At 40.2% G+C, this 19,392-nt stretch overlaps 1 protein-coding gene and 1 long non-coding RNA gene across 6 annotated transcripts; both read left to right on the plus strand.

Moving 5' to 3' along the window:
• The first annotated feature begins 833 nt into the window (after positions 1-833).
• On the plus strand, positions 834-19,185 carry LOC124126964. 3 transcript variants are annotated; one of them, XM_046490489.2, is made up of 6 exons: positions 837-1,428; positions 5,526-5,807; positions 7,189-7,578; positions 10,824-10,946; positions 15,745-15,828; positions 16,005-19,185. In XM_046490489.2, exons 1-5 carry the CDS (start codon positions 1,368-1,370, stop codon positions 15,813-15,815), a joined length of 927 nt encoding a protein of 308 aa, XP_046346445.2. In that variant the 5' UTR covers positions 837-1,367; the 3' UTR covers positions 15,816-15,828; positions 16,005-19,185. The 3 variants fall into 3 exon arrangements, with proteins under 3 accessions (XP_046346446.2, XP_046346445.2, XP_046346444.2); XM_046490490.2 differs by lacking the exons at positions 15,745-15,828; positions 16,005-19,185 and adding an exon at positions 7,770-7,865 and having other exon boundaries at positions 834-1,428; positions 10,824-10,931; XM_046490488.2 differs by having other exon boundaries at positions 15,745-19,185.
• Positions 5,820-6,830, plus strand: LOC124126965. 3 transcript variants are annotated; one of them, XR_007222879.1, is made up of 4 exons: positions 5,820-6,011; positions 6,276-6,473; positions 6,546-6,617; positions 6,780-6,830. It is a non-coding gene; the product is annotated as an uncharacterized LOC124126965 (long non-coding RNA). The 3 variants fall into 3 exon arrangements; XR_007222878.1 differs by having other exon boundaries at positions 6,276-6,617; XR_007222880.1 differs by lacking the exon at positions 6,780-6,830 and having other exon boundaries at positions 6,505-6,546.
• Positions 19,186-19,392: the final 207 nt, after the last annotated feature.

The raw sequence follows: 19,392 nt of genomic DNA on the forward strand, positions 1-19,392 counted from the left end.
AAAAAATCTTCATTTCTGTATAAATTACCACCAATGACAATAGATGGGTCATAATTGTGAACACAACCCCACCACCCCCACCCCCCCCCCCCCCCTTTAAAAAAAGCTGTATCCGCCCATGCCACTGCAGACCGTTCGAGAACCGGCCGACCAAGAGTTGCCACCCCTGCACAGGATCGGTACATTCGACTGTCCAGCCTACGTCATCGCAATGCCACTGCTACGGAGACTGTAGGACGCATCCCTGGTTTGAAGAGCAGACCAGACTGTCAGGGACCCTCATCGCGGGGCTGGAATCCGACCCAGAAGAACAATTATCGTCCTTGTTTTGCAATAGAACCATTGACAGTGACGTTACATTTTCTTGAAAATTCAATTGATTCTGTTTTGTCGGGATTAAATTCTTAATCAATCACTCTTTTGATTCACAGCAACAGTGATAACACTGTCCACTATCCATATATGTTGAATTTGAAATGCGACGTAAAAAAATCTCAGCTCACCTTTATAAAAAAAATCTCAGCCTCTAAAAATGAAGAAAAAATGTTTACCCAAAATACTCGCCTATATGCCAAATGGTCCGCCTATAAATAGTATTTCAACAAAGCACGTCCGTTAAAGAGAGGCCCATTTCAGGAAGGTTAACGTGGGGGACAATCAGTTGATTTATTTTTAACAAATAATATGGCTTTGCTCACGAGAGTATCTGTGTTGATGAAGATCGACATATTTAAGTCGAGATTTCTGTTCAAGCAGATGGGGGCTAGGACATTGACTTTACACTGCTTACCGCACAATATGAATACAGGTGCGTTTAGGGCCATTTCCTTGCTTTCAGGATTTGAAGAACATCAGAACTTGATGCGTTACAAATCCTAGTTCACCAAATGATTCCTCTTTTACACTTTTCTTGTTTTTCTATTGTTTTATTCACAATTACATAGGCCTAATTATTTTGCCGGTGTACGCTGGATCAATATTGCCGACCAGCGTTTTTCAACCAACCAATCGTCAGCATACCTGCCCCTCCTCAGTTTACCGGGCGATGCCAGAGCTCTACCATCCGCGCAATTACCGCGCTATAGTGCGACCGATGAATCGTTCTGCGTAACACGACCACGCCTTATAGTGCATTCGGTATGCGGTCTCTGGTGCATTGCATTATAGCGTGTTTTTGGTGCTATAACCATTATTGATTTATGTAGATGCAAATGAAATGACAGCTGTTGGTCAGTGACATTGTGAACGCGGACGGAAAGTGAAGGTTGTAAGAGATATTGTGCAATACTGTCAATAAGTAGTGAGTACGGTACCGGGATACCCCAAGACTGCATTCACTCGCATCCTCAAGTCCCCCATCTCTCAACATGACTACGACAAGGTTGGCTGTTGTGTGCTTCCTGTATAGTCTACATCTCATGGTGCTAGGTGAGTTCAACTACGACCACACAGTGTTAGAGCTAAACGCAAACCTTTACTGATCTTTACTGGGCTAGCCCGGCTGAAGATAACATAATTTTCACTAACAAATGTTACATTTGGGATAACACTTTCTGATCCGGGATTCGAACCCACTCTGCCAGAGTGAGGCACCTAATCGCCAGCACACAAGTCAGCAATCTAAGCCACTCAGCCGCCAAGGCTTCCACAAAGGTGAAAGTCCGACAACTGGTAGTCCAGATCACGTACTTTGTGTGATGAAGTTCATGCAGATAAATGTATATGATTATACTTATGATCAAACAAAAATACCAAACTATTCTTTTCATAAAGTTTCAAAAGTAAATATACAAATATATATTTACAGTCTATATATACACTCTTGAAAGCTGGCTACATGAAAGTATTACATTGTTAATAAAATTGTTAGTAAAATATTACATTGTTTTTTAATTATCCAAAACTGATTATTTATACCATATCATACATGTAGATAATCAAGTTTCATGATGAGAAAATGTTAGTTTCGCAGGAAGTATTGAAATTATGTCATTGCAATATGCTTTCATTTATTAAGTCATGATATCTCACAAACTTTTAGCATGCTTAAAATATATCCACCATGTCCATGTTGTTTAGTTTTACCCCCAAAATGGAATAAAATGTCATCTTGGAGAATTACTAATGTCCCCCAGTCTGTTCAGTCAGTAATAAAATGTCAAAGTAGGTCGGGGAAAAAACTATCTGACATATAATCCCCAAATGATATTTTTTCCCTGTTTCCAAAACCTGACAATATGTTTATGGAATCACTTTTATTCTAATTTGGACAACCTGTAAACCAAATAATTAAAATCAATTCTTATATCTAGAACAGGCAAATAAAATGTGTGTTGGTTCAATTAAATAACTCTGATTAATCTTATAGTCGCATATTAGTGCCTGCGATGCAGCAATCTAAAATTATCTGGATTCCTCATATTTAACAAAGAAAACAAACCAAAATTTTCATGCCTTTATTTCTCACAACGAAAGCCTGTTTATCGTTCACTTCAGTTATTCAGACTTTTAAAACTGAACATGTCCGTCAGCTTGGCCAAGGTGTCTTTGTCAGTCAAAAGCACCTAATTAAATTCCAGGAGAAAATAATTTTCTTGCTTGTAAACAAATGGTACAATGTGTTTTTGTAGAATACTTTTATTCAAATGTCATGAGTCTGATAAATATTGCCCATGTGGCTGGTGAGTGAGTGGGTGGATATGGCTTTGCACCTCATTGTCCTATTTAAGTGAAATGTGACAGGAAGCACAGTGTGTCACTATCAGCAGAAAGCTCCTCCAGATCTCCATCACCGGAGATGGTTTCAGTTTCAGCATACAGCTTCTCTGTGAAGAAAGGAAATCAACAGAGTAGACTCAACTAGACTGTATAGATATTCATTGTGTTGACTCTCTGGAATCAAAACCTGAAATAACTAATTCAATAATATAGTAATAATATTTCTACTCCTATGATTTTTTTTTATAAACAATGCTTTATTCACCTTCTCTCAAAATATTGTTTATTCAGAAAACAATATTCTTCTGAAATAGATGTTTTAGGAAAATTAATCACAGTGATTAATAATATTTGCTAGTTAAGAACAATCTTGAAGGTATCAATTCATCTGATGTCTAAAACTCGAACTGTATATTCTGTGTAAACACAACAGATACATCAGTGTAGTGACAGGGTACTACAGTTCTCTAGATTAATGTCACACAGAAATTCACCCTAGTTTGAATGTAACTGGTACTGATATTTGTATTATGTATTTAATCATGAAATACTTTGTTTAGACTGACCATGCTGAAAACATACATAGTGAAACGTGATGATTAAAATCAGGTGAAATATCACGTTTTGTCAGCCCTACAGTCTGTCTGCCTCATTGACACTATGGTTTTCTGAATAAGGTCATGAAGCTCACAAAGTAAATATAATATGAATAAGATGTATTATTTTTGTATTAACTTTGTCAGATCACAATATGAGATAAATTTCATGCTATCACCATTATTTGAGAAGGAAAACAAATTTCCTCTATGTATTTATACTTTATTTATTTCTCATCTTGATTGAATTATCAAAATGATCACACCACTTAACTTGAATAAAGTTAACTAAAGTTCTAAAGATTGTCAACAAAAGCAAAATGTTACAGACTGTTAAAGAGTGATCTGTCTGTGTACATTACATAAAGATCATATGTAGATTGAACATTTACTTGCCATTAACTAGTTGGGTTTTTGTTCATTTCATGATATGAATATTTTGGTACAGAAAAGTAAATATCATTTTGGTAGAAATATTGTTTACAAAATTGCAGATCAAACTGTACTTCAATTTAAATATTTACATGCCTTTTATGTAATAGTTCAGTTGAAATATTACGCCTCATGCTATCGAATCAGTCAACATTGACAATTAGAATAACTACTGTTCACAATCACAACAGCACTGGTAGATCTAGAGGTCTAATATGTTATTGGAATGTATTTGAGTCCATTACAATATACATCAAATACACCAACAGTTGAAAATTCTGATTTGTTTATGATTGTAAATTCTTAATAGGTTACAATAAGCATGATAAGATATAATAAAAAAATATAATCAACATATCAATTTAGTTAGTTTCTGACATCTATCTAGATATGGTCAAGAGGTCAAAATTTTCTACACCTTGACTAAAACAAATAGATAAATAGTTTGGGTTAATGGTATGTAATCAATTAATTATTCTTTACACAATCTGTGTAGGATTTGTATTAAGTCTGTTCAGCTACCATAAACTGCACTGGGAGTTATCAGGTGGTCATGGTAATTTGAAATTGAAATTACAACAGATCGGCCAGACTCACTTGCTAAAGTTATATCAGTAAGGAGATCCGATAACTGTAAAATATTTTGTCAATGATAAGAATAATAATTATATTCAATACTTACGATAAATGGTTGCCGTGATAGTACCGGAATGGTTAAGATATCACACTTTGTCCGGACTGCGTGCCTTGTTGACATCTCCATGTGTATCATGTACTGTCCAGCCTTCACCTTCGGCTCTCAAAGTCTCCCTTTCAAACTGGAAGTAGCAAAGTGTGAAAAAGGCCAATTGTTCCTTTCATGTGGATATCTGCGGAAACATTTCTCAAACAAGGTAACTGCCTGATATTACACAGATAACTTTTGTCGGCTGTAATTACGATTTTTGCATTTTGTTTTCATTCATTTGCTGTAGCAAGAACACGGGAGGCCTTAACGGCAATTGATCAAATTGTTCCATACCTAAAACATATCCGGCAATCAGTTGTTCCAAAGTGCTACACTTATGGTTATTATTATTCTACATATACATAGTAAAAGCTGGAACTAAAATAAGTCTATGTTGGAATATTTTATATCTGATGAAATAATAGTTTCAGATACTATTCATTCCATCATGGCATCAATATTCTTTGAAGTTATTTTTGTTGTGTATCTTTTGCAGATTGGTAGAATAGGTGTATACAGCTATATACTATCCAGCTTAGTTCACGAGAAAATACACTTGTTATTCTTTACTTCTGCGTATAAAACATTGCCTAGAAGAACAGAAAATACAATGTAAATGGTAAATCATCATATTAAGTGGTAATTTATCTGAATTTCACATTTTTTATCAATAGAGAGTGTTATCACCTCATCAATTACCTGAATTCTCTGTAGGTTTTTATTGTTCAATGTTGACCCCCTTTCAAGTTGTGCATATATTAATCCAGAACGAAACACATGTCAGTTTGGCTGCAACCCTTTACTGTATACCTTTGTTATGATATACGGCTTCTCATTCTTTGATCCTCCAACAGGTGTCACTTCACACATCGCAGCGAGAATAGCACCGAACACAAGTCAAGCCAGTTGAAACTATAGTCCATAATAAGCGGATTTTGAATCCATGAAGACAATGCCGATCAATATTTAAAAACTTTCCAAATTGGAGTGTTGTTTCCCTTTAACGCTAGGTACTATGTGTGTCTTCTGGCCATACTGATACTTCATTCCAGGTGACGACGTGAAGGATGTGAAGCCGTGTACCTCCGATGCCAATACTACATTCAGTATCACCTGCCCGGAACAGGAGATGATGTATTTCATCGATACAAATGTGCAAGAGATGACAGATGACTGTAAGCCTGGCAGCTGCTCTACCCGATACTACATCAGTTCTGACACTGACTGCACCGGTGTCAGAGGGTGTAACAAGACGGTGAGGAAAAGCTGGGTAGAAGACAGTTGTAACAAGGCGAACTTCTATCAACCTACGTTACTTTATGAGTGTATTTCTGGTATGTATTGTCTGGATATTACTTTAATCGTTTGATTGTCATATTGTGTGAGTGAGTGAGTGTGTATATATGCCTCAGTTGGCAATAGTACAGCTGTGTCAAGGCAGCCTGTGAATCAAGTCGTGTCAGGCAGATTAGGGGTGGACAGCTGAAGCTAATGTACACACGGCCAGGTCCCAGGTCACACGCTCAGTCAGGTCCCAGGTCACACGCTCATCCCAGGTCACACACTCATCCAGGTCACACAGTCAGGTCCCAGGTCACACACTTAGTCAGGTCACGCTCAGTCAGGTCCTAGGTCACACGCTTATCCCAGGTCACACACTCATCCAGGTCACACAGTCAGGTCCCAGGTCACACACTTAGTCAGGTCACGCTCAGTCAGGTCCTAGGTCACACGCTCATCCCAGGTCACACACTCATCCAGGTCACACATTCAGTCAGGTCCCAGGTCACACGCTCAGTAAGGTCACACGCTCAGTCAGGTCCCAGGTCACACACTCAGTCAGGTCCCAGGTCACACACTCATCCAGGTCCAAGGTCACACTCAGTCAGGTCACGCTCAGTCAGGTCCCAGGTCACACGCTCAGTCAGGTCCCAGGTCACACGCTCATCCAGGTCCCAGGTCACACGCTCAGTCAGGTCCCAGGTCACACGCTCATCCAGGTCCCAGGTCACACACTCAGTCAGGTCCCAGGTCACATGCTCAGTCAGGTCCCAGGTCACATGCTCAGCCAGGTCACACGCTCAGTCAGGTTCCAGGTCACACACTCAGTCAGGTCCCAGGTCACACGCTCAGCCAGGTCCCAGGTCACACACTCAGTCAGGTCACACACTCAGCCAGGTCCCAGGTCACACACTCAGCCAGGTCCCAGGTCACACACTCAGCCAGGTCCCAGGTCACACACTCAGTCAGGTCACGCTCAATCAGGTCCCAGGTCACACGCTCAGTCAGATCACACACTTAGTCAGGTCACACGCTCAGTCAGGTCCCAGGTCACACGCTCAGTCAGGTCCCAGGTCACACGCATAAAGAGATTATTAGTCTTTTTTAGTACTAAAAAAATATGTAATATCTCACTCGGCTAATAATCTATAGACCAGAATATATCTTACGGAAGCATGACCTTGGATATGGAAAAAAACCTATTATTAACATTATACACAACAAAATATTGAGGTCATTCACAAAATGTTTTCTTAGATTTTCAAAGAACCACTAAATGGCATCTTCATAATGAGTTGTGTAATGTGCTGGAGACAGGACAGCCGGGATGGCCTGTGAGGCCCGGGTCCTACTTAGGACCTGACCCGAGTACCCAAGTTACGCTTCCCAGCCTTAATCCACTCACTCACTCACTCAGTGTGTGTTGTTTTCCAGAGACCCCACTTGACATCTGCAGTTTGGGCGGAGTTGCATCCGGGCCGGACAGTTACTTGTATCTGAAGTCTCCAAACTACCCAGGGAACTATACCGTAGACTACCCAAACAAGACCTGCACCTGTGAGATCCGGGGAGCGGGAATGACAATGCAGGTCATTGAGGCCCTGATCCAGCCCCGCGCCAACGACACCGACAAATATACCATGACTGCAGGTTCCATCGTCCATCCCAGAGCTGGAGAAGTTAACACTGTTTCGGGACTTAGATATTCTGGTACAAATCCATTTTCTGCTTGGGAATTGAAGAATGTGAAGCAGGTGCAGTTGGTGTACAATGCCGGGGGGAAGGAGGGCAAAGACGGCAACTACTTGTGGATGAGAGTGAAGGGTAAGAGGCTTGTGTCACGGAAGGCAGCCCATGTTACTGAATGTAGACATTTCTGCACCAGTTCTTCCGTTAATACTTCGATTATCGATAAGCAGAGGGAGGTTTCCAATGAAGGAGCTTTTAGACATTTGAGTTACTTAGGAATGAATTATGCACTGTGAATAATCCAAGTTCATGGTTATGTTTTTAAGTCTACGCCATTGGGTGTCCTACTAACTTCCTCTTCACCGGGATTGTCCAAGAGCGCTGCGGTAGTCTCGCAAAACTCTGCGTGTTCGGACAGTAAAGTAAGTATTAGAGGCACAGGTGTCTGCAAATACTTGCGAAAACAGTGCAGTCCCTTCACTGACATTTCCTCAATGCTTCTAAGGCCTAAAGATATCGACCACTCTCAGATGGGGCGGTGGGGTAGCCTAGCGGTTAAGGCATTTGCTTGTCAAACCGAAGGCCTGGGTTCGATTCCCCACATGTGTGAAGCCTGTTTCTTGTGTCCTGCTGTGATATAAGCTGTGTAAAACCATTCTCACTCACTTACTGACTACTTCCAAACCTTGTTCATTAAAATTCTTTAGATCCCACAATTACCAAATGTCAGGATTGTAAGGGTGCAACTGTAACTGACAATGAACATGCAGGGTTTTATGAGACGCACATTTGTACGTCTGGTAAGCACAAATGTAGAGAATGGATGCAGAAAAAAATTAAGCTTATAAATATTGATATTTTGCATAGTACAGAGAGATTATACAAAATATCTTTCATGAAATATGCACTTACTCACAACCATGTCAATAGTGACTGCATTAAATTTTTCGCTTCTCAGTAAGTTTTTCAGTTTCAATGCACTCGCACTCGGTGATAATTGGCTCCCAAAACTTTGTTAGAAGTTACAGCAGTAGGTTTTTCTTTTTAGACAAAAAGCAATCCTCTAGATCTATAAGGTTTTTCACAAGAATCTCCACGAATAAGCACTTCATTTGAAATGAAAGGCCTAGCTATTTAAGTCATGGTTTTCCATCAATATAAGGAAAGATGTGTTTACATTCAAATGTAATTTTACGTATACTCAAACGCCTGAAACGATGGAGGAAATGGGATTTAATTTTTTCAAGACAGGACAAAAATTTAATTAAGTACCTTTAATGACAATGACTGTGCCCAGTAAGCACTGTACATAAAATTCAAGCGTGCCATTTCCTAATTATGTGTGCTGCGGGAACAATGGCACTCTGTCTATCCCTGAAATATGGAGAAACATGTCTATAGAGATAACATCAGAATCTGACAATGATGTGACAAAAAGCTGTACTCTGACCTTTGACTTATTTTGACCAAAGCGTTTCCAATCAGGGCTACATGGGGAAGGTGTATCCAAGTTTGAAGATAAATGTATTTGTTACTTTTTGAGAAAGTGTAACCATAAACCTTATATGTTAATTGTTTCTTTCTCATGACCTTGACCTTTGACCAATTCATGACATGAACCAAAAGAATTGCCAAGGTCAATGAGAAGTCCAGGGAAGGATATTCTCGGACGTCAATGATCTTTGTGTATAAGACATTAGAAAAAGTACAGGGGAACGAATTCCAACAAAATCTTAAAACAATCCTTTTTATTTGGGGAATGAAGTATTCCAATATGCCGGGAAGTACTCCGCCAGGAACAGAATGCACAGTGAATGGGAAGGACAGTAGTTGTAAATGATTGTGTAGGCTAATTTATCATATAATGGGTAGGTTTCTCGGCAGGATAAAGCCAACGGATAAAAACGATATCTGTTGGCGTCATATGCGGATAGAGATGCAAATATCAAAGGTCAAGTAGGACTACTTTCACTGTTTATAAACAAACATGGCGTCGCACTCGTCATTCGGCGATCGAGTCAGAATTAACCATCGGGAATCTGGATAAACTACAGGGATAATTGCTATCATTATCAAAAGAGCAGTCTCATATATACAGAAAAACAGTGTCTAACTGTGACGTAGCTAAGGCATTTTATAAGTTTTGGCAACTCTGTGCTTGTAGACCTCTGCCGCTTGAAACCTTCTCCACAAATCAAAATAGTTTGATTTGGCCGAAATATGTTTGAATTGTTACCTTGTTTCGTTTTGTCGCTGTGTGTACATCTGACTACACTTCTTAACGTTATGACCGGACAGACTGACTGTCAACAACGTCTGACCGTGGCCGTAACGTCTCATAGACTAGGGTTTAGAGTAGCTTCCCTTTGACAAAGGGCAGTTACTCTAGCGGACGGACCGATGGATTGCCGCGAAAGGCAATAAAAAACCCTGTTGTTTTGCGTATATGTTGCTTCGCCACTGTATAAGAAACAGATTTCAGTTGGAACTATATTGGCTACTGTCACTGTCCGACTGACGCATCACTTACTCTGTGACGTAATAACTATTAATGCAAGCATTCCAGGAAAACTCACAATGTTTAGGTAATGTTTGTGAGAGAGGGAAAGTGATTTTAAAGCACAGAATTAAAGAATGACATTTTATGATAAAGAGGTTATCATGCGAGTGTGTTTGGGGATGGTAAATATCCTGCATTAGGAATAAACACTATGTATTTAGCTCGCCAAGGCTTGCTAAATACAATGTTTATTCCTAATGCAGGATATTTACCATTCCCAAACACACTCGCGTGATAACCGCTATGTATGCATGGCCTCAAACTTGAGCGATGTTAAGTAATTGAATATCAAGGCAATAAAGACATATGAAGCAAAACATTTCATTATTATTATTTCTTACATATTGAAGCCAGTCGTGCATGTGTCTGATTTGCCTTCTTTGCCAAGATTTCAAAGAGCATCATATGAGTCTTGCTCAGAAGTTGTTTGATCAAGGCCTCAGTAGAGCTTTCAGAAAGTTTTATGGGAGACATCTTGAGGACATTTCATAATTTGAAGCACCAGTGACAAAAGAGATGTCCGATGCAATTCCCTATTGTGACTTGTACCATATGTCCCGTGTTTTGTCAGGTGAACAATTGACTTGCCTTTGCATGTGTTTGCGACACCAATGGGGGAGGATGCACTCTCCTTTTCACAAACACCTGGTATCATCAGTATTTAATACTCGTACAGTCGACTCTGCTTTATGCAGAGATTTCTATTGGATTTGGAAAGGGTCTTGTAGCTTTATTATTTTAACAACTTATGAAGCACTGAATAACATAAGGATCATATATTATGTTATGAATGTCGAATGTACTTTTGTATATGTTGTAGGCACATCAGCCACAACCGTGTCTTGCAATGGAGCTCCGCATCCAAGCGCACCTGCACCAACCAACACAGTCAGACCAACCAACACAGTCAGCCCAACCAACAAAGCCGCTCCAACCTACACCGGTATGTCCAACACACATTCCTGCTTCAATAGTCATGCTTTACCTCAACCGAAGTAGGGGCGGACAGGTAACCTACTGGTTAAGCGTTTGCTCGTCACACCGAAGACCCAGGTTCGATTCCTGACATGGGTACAATGTATGAAGCCCATTTCTGGTGTCCCCCGCCGTGATAGTGCTAAACTATTGCTAAAAGCTCAACCTGAGTATCTTCGTGCCAGTACCGACATGTTTGTTCCATGTCAATATCAAGTACAGAGGAGTCGATACTTTTGAACATTATGTGTGTAGACTTCAGAATGGAACTGGTACTCCTTGAACTACATTTTCCAGATATATCAAAACTTGGTGTATTTTTACGCATACATCTTAGGGTGCTGCCATCTCATGTCAGACAGTCTACACCGACCATAGGGTGTATATATATTAAGGGTGTGCTACCTCATGTCGGACACACACAGACCTCAGGGTGTATGTATATTAAGGGTGTGGTATGTATATTAAGGGTGTGCTACCTCATGTCGGACAGTCTACACCGACCATAGGGTGTATATATATTAAGGGTGTGCTACCTCATGTCGGACACACACAGACTGTAGGGTGTATGTATATTAAGGGTGTGCTACCTCATGTCAGACAGTCTACACAGACCTCAGGGTGTATGTATATTAAGGGTGTGCTACCTCATGTCAGACACACACAGACCTCAGGGTGTATGTATATTAAGGGTGTGCTACCTCATGTTAGACAGTCTACACTGACCTCAGGGTGTATGTATATTACGGGTGTTTTACCTCATGTCAGACAGTCTACACAGACCTCAGGGTGTATGTATATTAAGGGTGTGCTACCTCATGTCGGACACACACAGACCTCAGGGTGTATGTATATTAAGGGTGTGCTACCTCATGTCGGAGAGACACAGACCTCAGGGTGTATGTATATTAAGGGTGTACTACCTCGTCTCAGACAGTCTACACAGACCTCAGGGTGTATGTATATTAAGGGTGTGCTACCTCATGTCAGACAGTCTACACAGACCTCAGGGTGTATGTATATTAAGGGTGTGCTACCTCATGTCAGACAGTCTACACAGACCTCAGGGTGTATGTATATTAAGGGTGTGCTACCTCATGTTAGACAGTCTACACAGACCTCAGGGTGTATGTATATTAAGGGTGTGCTACCTCATGTCAGACAGTCTACACAGACCTTAGGGTGTATGTATATTAGGGGTCTTGTACCTCATGTCAGACAGTCTACACAGACCTCAGGGTGTATGTATATTAGGGGTGTTGTACCTCATGTCAGACAGTCTACACAGACCTCAGGGTGTATGTATATTAAGGGTGTGCTACCTCATGTCAGACAGTCTACACAGACCTTAGGGTGTATGTATATTAGGGGTGTTGTACCTCATGTCAGACAGTCTACACAGACCTCAGGGTGTATGTATATTAAGGGTGTGCTACCTCATGTTGGATACACACATACCTCAGGGTGTATGTATATAAGGGGTGTGCTACCTCATGTCAGACACACACAGACCTCAGGGTGTATGTATATTAAGGGTGTACTACCTCATGTCAGACAGTCTACACAGACCTCAGGGTGTATGTATATTAAGGGTGTGCTACCTCATGTCAGACAGTCTACACAGACCTTAGGGTGTATGTATATTAAGGGTGAACTACCTCGTGTCAGACAGTCTACACAGACCTCAGGGTGTATGTATATTAAGGGTGTGCTACCTCATGTCAGACAGTCTACAGAGACCTCAGGGTGTATGTATATTAAGGGTGTGCTACCTCATGTCAGACAGTCTGAACAGACCTCAGGGTGTATGTATATTAAGGGCGTGCTACCTCATGTCAGACAGTCTACACAGACCTCAGGGTGTATGTATATTAAGGGTGTGCTACCTTGTGTCAGACAGTCTACACAGACCTCAGGGTGTATGTATATTAAGGGTGTGCCACCGCATGTCAGACAGTCTACACAGACCTCAGGGTGTATGTATATTAAGGGTGTGCTACCTCATGTCGGACACACACAGACCTCAGGGTGTATGTATATTAAGGGTGTGCTACCTCATGTCAGACAGTCTACACAGACCTCAGGGTGTATGTATATTAGGGGTGTTGTACCTCATGTCAGACAGTCTACACAGACCTTGAGGGTGTATGTATATTAAGGGTGTGCTACCTCATGTCAGACAGTCTACACAGACCTCAGGGTGTATGTATATTAAGGGTGTGCTACCTCATGTCGGACAGTCTACACAGACCTCAGGGTGTATGTATATTAAGGGTGTGCTACCTCATGTCGGACACACACAGACCTCAGGGTGTATGTATATTAAGGGTGTGCTACCTCATGTCGGACAGTCTACACAGACCTCAGGGTGTATGTATATTAAGGGTGTGCTACCTCATGTCGGACACACACAGACCTCAGGGTGTATGTATATTAAGGGTGTGCTACCTCATGTCGGACAGTCTACACAGACCTCAGGGTGTATGTATATTAAGGGTGTGCTACCTCATGTCGGACACACACAGACCTCAGGGTGTATGTATATCAAGGGTGTGCTACCTCATGTCGGACACACACAGACCTCAGGGTGTATGTATATTAAGGGTGTGCTACCTCATGTCGGACACACACAGACCTCAGGGTGTATGTATATTAAGGGTGTGCTACCTCATGTCGGAGAGACACAGACCTCAGGGTGTATGTATATTAGGGGTGTTGTACCTCATGTCAGACAGTCTACACAGACCTTGAGGGTGTATGTATATTAAGGGTGTGCTACCTCATGTCAGACAGTCTACACAGACCTCAGGGTGTATGTATATTAAGGGTGTGCTACCTCATGTCAGACAGTCTACACAGACCTCAGGGTGTATGTATATTAGGGGTGTTGTACCTCATGTCGGACACACACAGACCTCAGGGTGTATGTATATTAGGGGTGTTGTACCTCATATCAGACAGTCTACACAGACCTCAGGGTGTATGTATATTAAGGGTGTGCTACCTCATGTCGGACACACACAGACCTCAGGGTGTATGTATATTAGGGGTGTTGTACCTCATATCAGACAGTCTACACAGACCTCAGGGTGTATGTATATTAAGGGTGTGCTACCTCATGTCAGACAGTCTACACAGACCTCAGGGTGTATGTATATTAAGGGTGTGCTACCTCATGTCAGACAGTCTACACAGACCTCAGGGTGTATGTATATTAAGGGTGTGCTACCTCATGTCAGACAGTCTACACAGACCTCAGGGTGTATGTATATTAAGGGTGTGCTACCTCATGTTGGATACACACATACCTCAGGGTGTATGTATATTAAGGGTGTGCCACCGCATGTCAGACAGTCTACACAGACCTCAGGGTGTATGTATATTAAGGGTGTGCTACCTCATGTCGGACACACACAGACCTCAGGGTGTATGTATATTAAGGGTGTGCTACCTCATGTCAGACAGTCTACACAGACCTCAGGGTGTATGTATATTAAGGGTGTTTTACCTCATGTCAGACAGTCTACACAGACCTCAGGGTGTATGTAAATTAAGGGTGTGCTACCTCGTGTCAGACAGTCTACACAGACCTCAGGGTGTGTATATTAAGGGTGTGCTACCTCATGTCAGACACACACAGACCTCAGGGTGTATGTATATTAGGGGTGTTGTACCTCATGTCAGACAGTCTACACAGACCTCAGGGTGTATGTATATTAAGGGTGTGCTACCTCATGTCAGACATACACAGACCTCAGGAAAACTCTGTAGACAAGTGCCTGATTTCTGATCATGTGGCCCAAAATATCCCAAATGTGAACAAAAACATTCCTGATCTCTAGCGTAAAACGCTATGAGTAGATCACCGTTGTTTTTCTTATTCCGGTGGTGACCTTGCCCTTCGTTCAAAGCTGTCAACAATCCCCATATTTGGGCATATATCAATATTCATGCGCAACCAGATTTTGCAACCAGTTTCAGTTTGGTCAATGAACAAAAGTTGTTATGTATTTACACTTAAATATATATATAACGTGGGTATTAATTACAATAGAACACTCATTCTTTTTAGATACCATTTTTAAGAAAGTCGACTTGTTTCCTAAAAATGGTATCTAACGAGGATGAGTAGTATTCTGTATGTGCCCTATGGTCATATCAAGTGGCACTGGTGGCCCAGTCATCTAAGGCGCTGCGATTTGCTGTGCAGAGTTGCATCCCTTTGGCACGCCAGAAAACCTATGATCGTTGGTTCGAATCAAGGTTCGCCCCTATTATGTTTCTAGGTTTGTCAGCACCATAGCCGTGCTTGTGGGTTTCACCGAAGTGGTAAACGTCTGAGACCTGCATCACTTCGGGCTTTCCTCCCACATTAAGCTGACACGCCGCGATATAACTGGAATACTGTTAAAAGCGGCGTTAAACCTCACTCACTCACTCACTCACTCACTCACTATGGTCATATCATGTCACAAGACAACAGTGTATTGTTTCCATCCTCCGGACATCATTCAAATCTTATTGTGACGTGAGGTCAGAATGACGTCACACTAGAAACGACATCATAGCTGAAGATTGTTAACGTCATTTGACAAATTGTGGTTCCGCTGCTGTTGTGACTTGCTGTTCTGATAGGTAAACACTGAAATTTATCTCTATGTAATAAATAGAACATCATATTCGTGTTCATGTCATACTATGTCATATGTTTCTATGGTTTTGCGTTTATTTTGGCGGTGAGTATATATATATATCCCTCTCTTCAGGCCATCCTAAGCTGACATTGACCAGTCTGGTTGCTATGGTTACTGCCGTTGTGATGTCCAGTGCTGCCTAACTCAAGGACTACTGTAGGTGACATCATCCACAAGACCAAGCCGTGTACTGAAGCACGACGAGTTTAATGTTGTTTATGTTAATAATATAAAACCAGTGCCGACACTAAACATAAAGTTTGGAATCAATGATGATAATCAGTTGACATTACATGTTTTGTTGGTGTATTCATGCGCTTGTCATGTTTCAGGACTGATGACACGGCAAAAGAAGATTGGTTGGAATCCTTCTATAACCAAATATATATTTCTTTTATACCACATACATGCTTTACTGAACAATTACAGAAGATTGGTTGGAATCCTTCTATGCCGGAATATATATTTCTTTTATACCACATACATGCTTTACTGAACAATTACAGAAGATTGGTTGGAATCCTCCTACCCTGGAATATATATTTCTTTTATACCAGATACATGCTTTACTGAACAATTACAGAAGATTGGTTGGAATCCTTCTATGCCGGAATATATATTTCTTTTATACCACATACATGCTTTACTGAACAATTACAGAAGATTGGTTGGAATCCTTCTATGCCGGAATATATATTTCTTTTATACCACATACATGCTTTACTGAACAATTACAGAAGATTGGTTGGAATCCTTCTATGCCGGAATATATATTTCTTTTATACCAGATACATGCTTTACTGAACAATTACAGAAGATTGGTTGGAATCCTTCTATGCCGGAATATATATTTCTTTTATACCACATACATGCTTTACTGAACAATTACAGAAGATTGGTTGGAATCCTTCTATGCCGGAATATATATTTCTTTTATACCACATACATGCTTTACTGAACAATTACAGAAGATTGGTTGGAATCCTTCTATGCCGGAATATATATTTCTTTTATACCACATACATGCTTTACTGAACAATTACAGAAGATTGGTTGGAATCCTTCTATGCCGGAATATATATTTCTTTTATACCACATACATGCTTTACTGAACAATTACAGAAGATTGGTTGGAATCCTCCTACCCTGGAATATATATTTCTTTTATACCAGATACATGCTTTACTGAACAATTACAGAAGATTGGTTGGAATCCTTCTATGCCGGAATATATATTTCTTTTATACCACATACATGCTTTACTGAACAATTACAGAAGATTGGTTGGAATCCTTCTATGCCGGAATATATATTTCTTTTATACCACATACATGCTTTACTGAACAATTACAGAAGATTGGTTGGAATCCTTCTATGCCGGAATATATATTTCTTTTATACCAGATACATGCTTTACTGAACAATTACAGAAGATTGGTCAGAATCCTTCTATGCAGGAATATATAATTCTTTTATACCAGATACATGCTTTACTAAACAATTACAGAAGATTGGTCAGAATCCTTCTATGCCGGAATATATATTTCTTTTATACCAGATACATGCTCTACTGAAGAATTACAGAAGATTGGTTGGAATCCTTCTATGCCGGAATATATATTTCTTTTATACCACATACATGCTTTACTGAACAATTACAGAAGATTGGTTGGAATCCTTCTATGCCGGAATATATATTTCTTTTATACCAGATACATGCTTTACTGAACAATTACAGAAGATTGGTTGGAATCCTCCTACCCTGGAATATATATTTCTTTTATACCAGATACATGCTTTACTGAACAATTACAGAAGATTGGTTGGAATCCTTCTATGCCGGAATATATATTTCTTTTATACCACATACATGCTTTACTGAACAATTACAGAAGATTGGTTGGAATCCTTGTATGCCGGAATATATATTTCTGATACCACATACATGCTTTACTGAACAATTACAGAAGATTGGTCAGAATCCTTCTATGCAGGAATATATAATTCTTTTATACCAGATACATGCTTTACTAAACAATTACAGAAGATTGGTCAGAATCCTTCTATGCCGGAATATATATTTCTTTTATACCAGATACATGCTCTACTGAAGAATTACAGAAGATTGGTTGGAATCCTTCTATGCCGGAATATATATTTCTTTTATACCAGATACATGCTTTACTGAACAATTACAGAAGATTGGTTGGAATCCTTCTATGCCGAAATATATTTCTTTTATACCAGATACATGCTTTACTGAACAATTACAGAAGATTGGTTGGAATCCTTCTATGCCGGAATATATATTTCTTTTATACCACATACATGCTTTACTGAACAATTACAGAAGATTGGTTGGAATCCTTCTATGCCGGAATATATATTTCTTTTATACCACATACATGCTTTACTGAACAATTACAGAAGATTGGTTGGAATCCTTATATGCCGGAATATATATTTCTTTTATACCACATACATGCTTTACTGAACAATTACAGAAGATTGGTTGGAATCCTTCTATGCTGTGGAATATATATTTCTTTTATACCACATACATGCTTTACTGAACAACTACAGAAGATTGGTTGGAATCCTTCTATGCCGGAATATATATTTCTTTTATACCACATACATGCTTTACTGAACAATTACAGAAGATTGGTTGGAATCCTTCTATGCCGGAATATATATTTCTTTTATACCACATACATGCTTTACTGAACAACTACAGAAGATTGGTTGGAATCCTTCTATGCCGGAATATATATTTCTTTTATACCACATACATGCTTTACTGAACAACTACTTTGCTTTCCTTCACCGCGTGAGACGTAGAGCAGTTTAAAAGGGAAACAACTTTTGGGGTGTGATATATTGAAGCAGCACCCACCTCTCTCACACCCTAAGACCCCTGCAGTCTCGAACTCCATCTCTTCATATACTGAGGCAAAAGTAACTGATCCGATAAATTTGTTGGTGACTGAAAACTATGCTTGTCATAAGAGGCAACAACCTGGATTGGGTGGTCAGGCTCACCGTTATTAACAGACTGCCATCATATAGCTAGAATATTGCTGAATGTGGTGTTAAACAAAAAACCAACAATTGGGGCCACTGTATTGTCAATACAGTCCATCAGATCATAAGCTTGAGTTTACAGTTTGGGCAATTGAATGATTGGGTTTATCACAAGTGTGTCACAGGTGTATCACAGGTGTATCGCAGGGGTATCACAGGTGTATCGCAGGGGTATCACAGGGGTATCGCAGGGGTATCACAGGGGTATCACAGGGATTAGATGACTGGGTGAATGAATCCCTGTTTGGGGATTAGCTGCGGAAACAGTGGAGGTCAGTTCAATTACCCGGGGTAGTTATAATTTGAATAAGTATAAGCACATTTCCAATTTTTGTAACCAGTGAATTGGAACGTTTGTTCTGAAAAACATTAGCATTGTGATCATAACCAGGGTGGCATTATAGCCTGGGAATTTTGTGCAGAAATCTGTTCTGAGAAAAAACCTGGCATTATAACCAGGGTGGATTGTAGATCTTTCAATAGTAGGGCTCATGCTCATTGAGTCTTGTTCTTGAAGACGATGGTGCTGGCGATGGATTAAAGATGTTATACTCTGCAGTGTATGGTTGGCATTATTGTGACGTCAAACGTATTGTAAAGTACTCGTTAACAGGTAGGCTATTGTGTTGATGGTGT

This window comes from Haliotis rufescens, unplaced genomic scaffold, assembly GCF_023055435.1.
Source record: "Haliotis rufescens isolate VD_foot unplaced genomic scaffold, xgHalRufe1.0.p SCAF_26, whole genome shotgun sequence".
NCBI classification, from domain to species: Eukaryota; Metazoa; Mollusca; class Gastropoda; order Lepetellida; family Haliotidae; genus Haliotis; species Haliotis rufescens.

What these genes read in the sequence shown, in the direction of transcription:
- LOC124126964 (XM_046490488.2), top strand. Translation starts at nt 1,368, where the DNA reads ATGACTACGACAAGGTTGGCTGTTGTGTGCTTCCTGTATAGTCTACAT. An exon ending in TCTACATCTCATGGTGCTAG is followed by an intron (nt 1,429 to 5,525) that starts GTGAGTTCAACT and finishes ACTTCATTCCAG; the next exon opens with GTGACGACGTGAAGGATGTG. An exon ending in AGCCGCTCCAACCTACACCG is followed by an intron (nt 10,947 to 15,744) that starts GTATGTCCAACA and finishes CCCTCTCTTCAG; the next exon opens with GCCATCCTAAGCTGACATTG.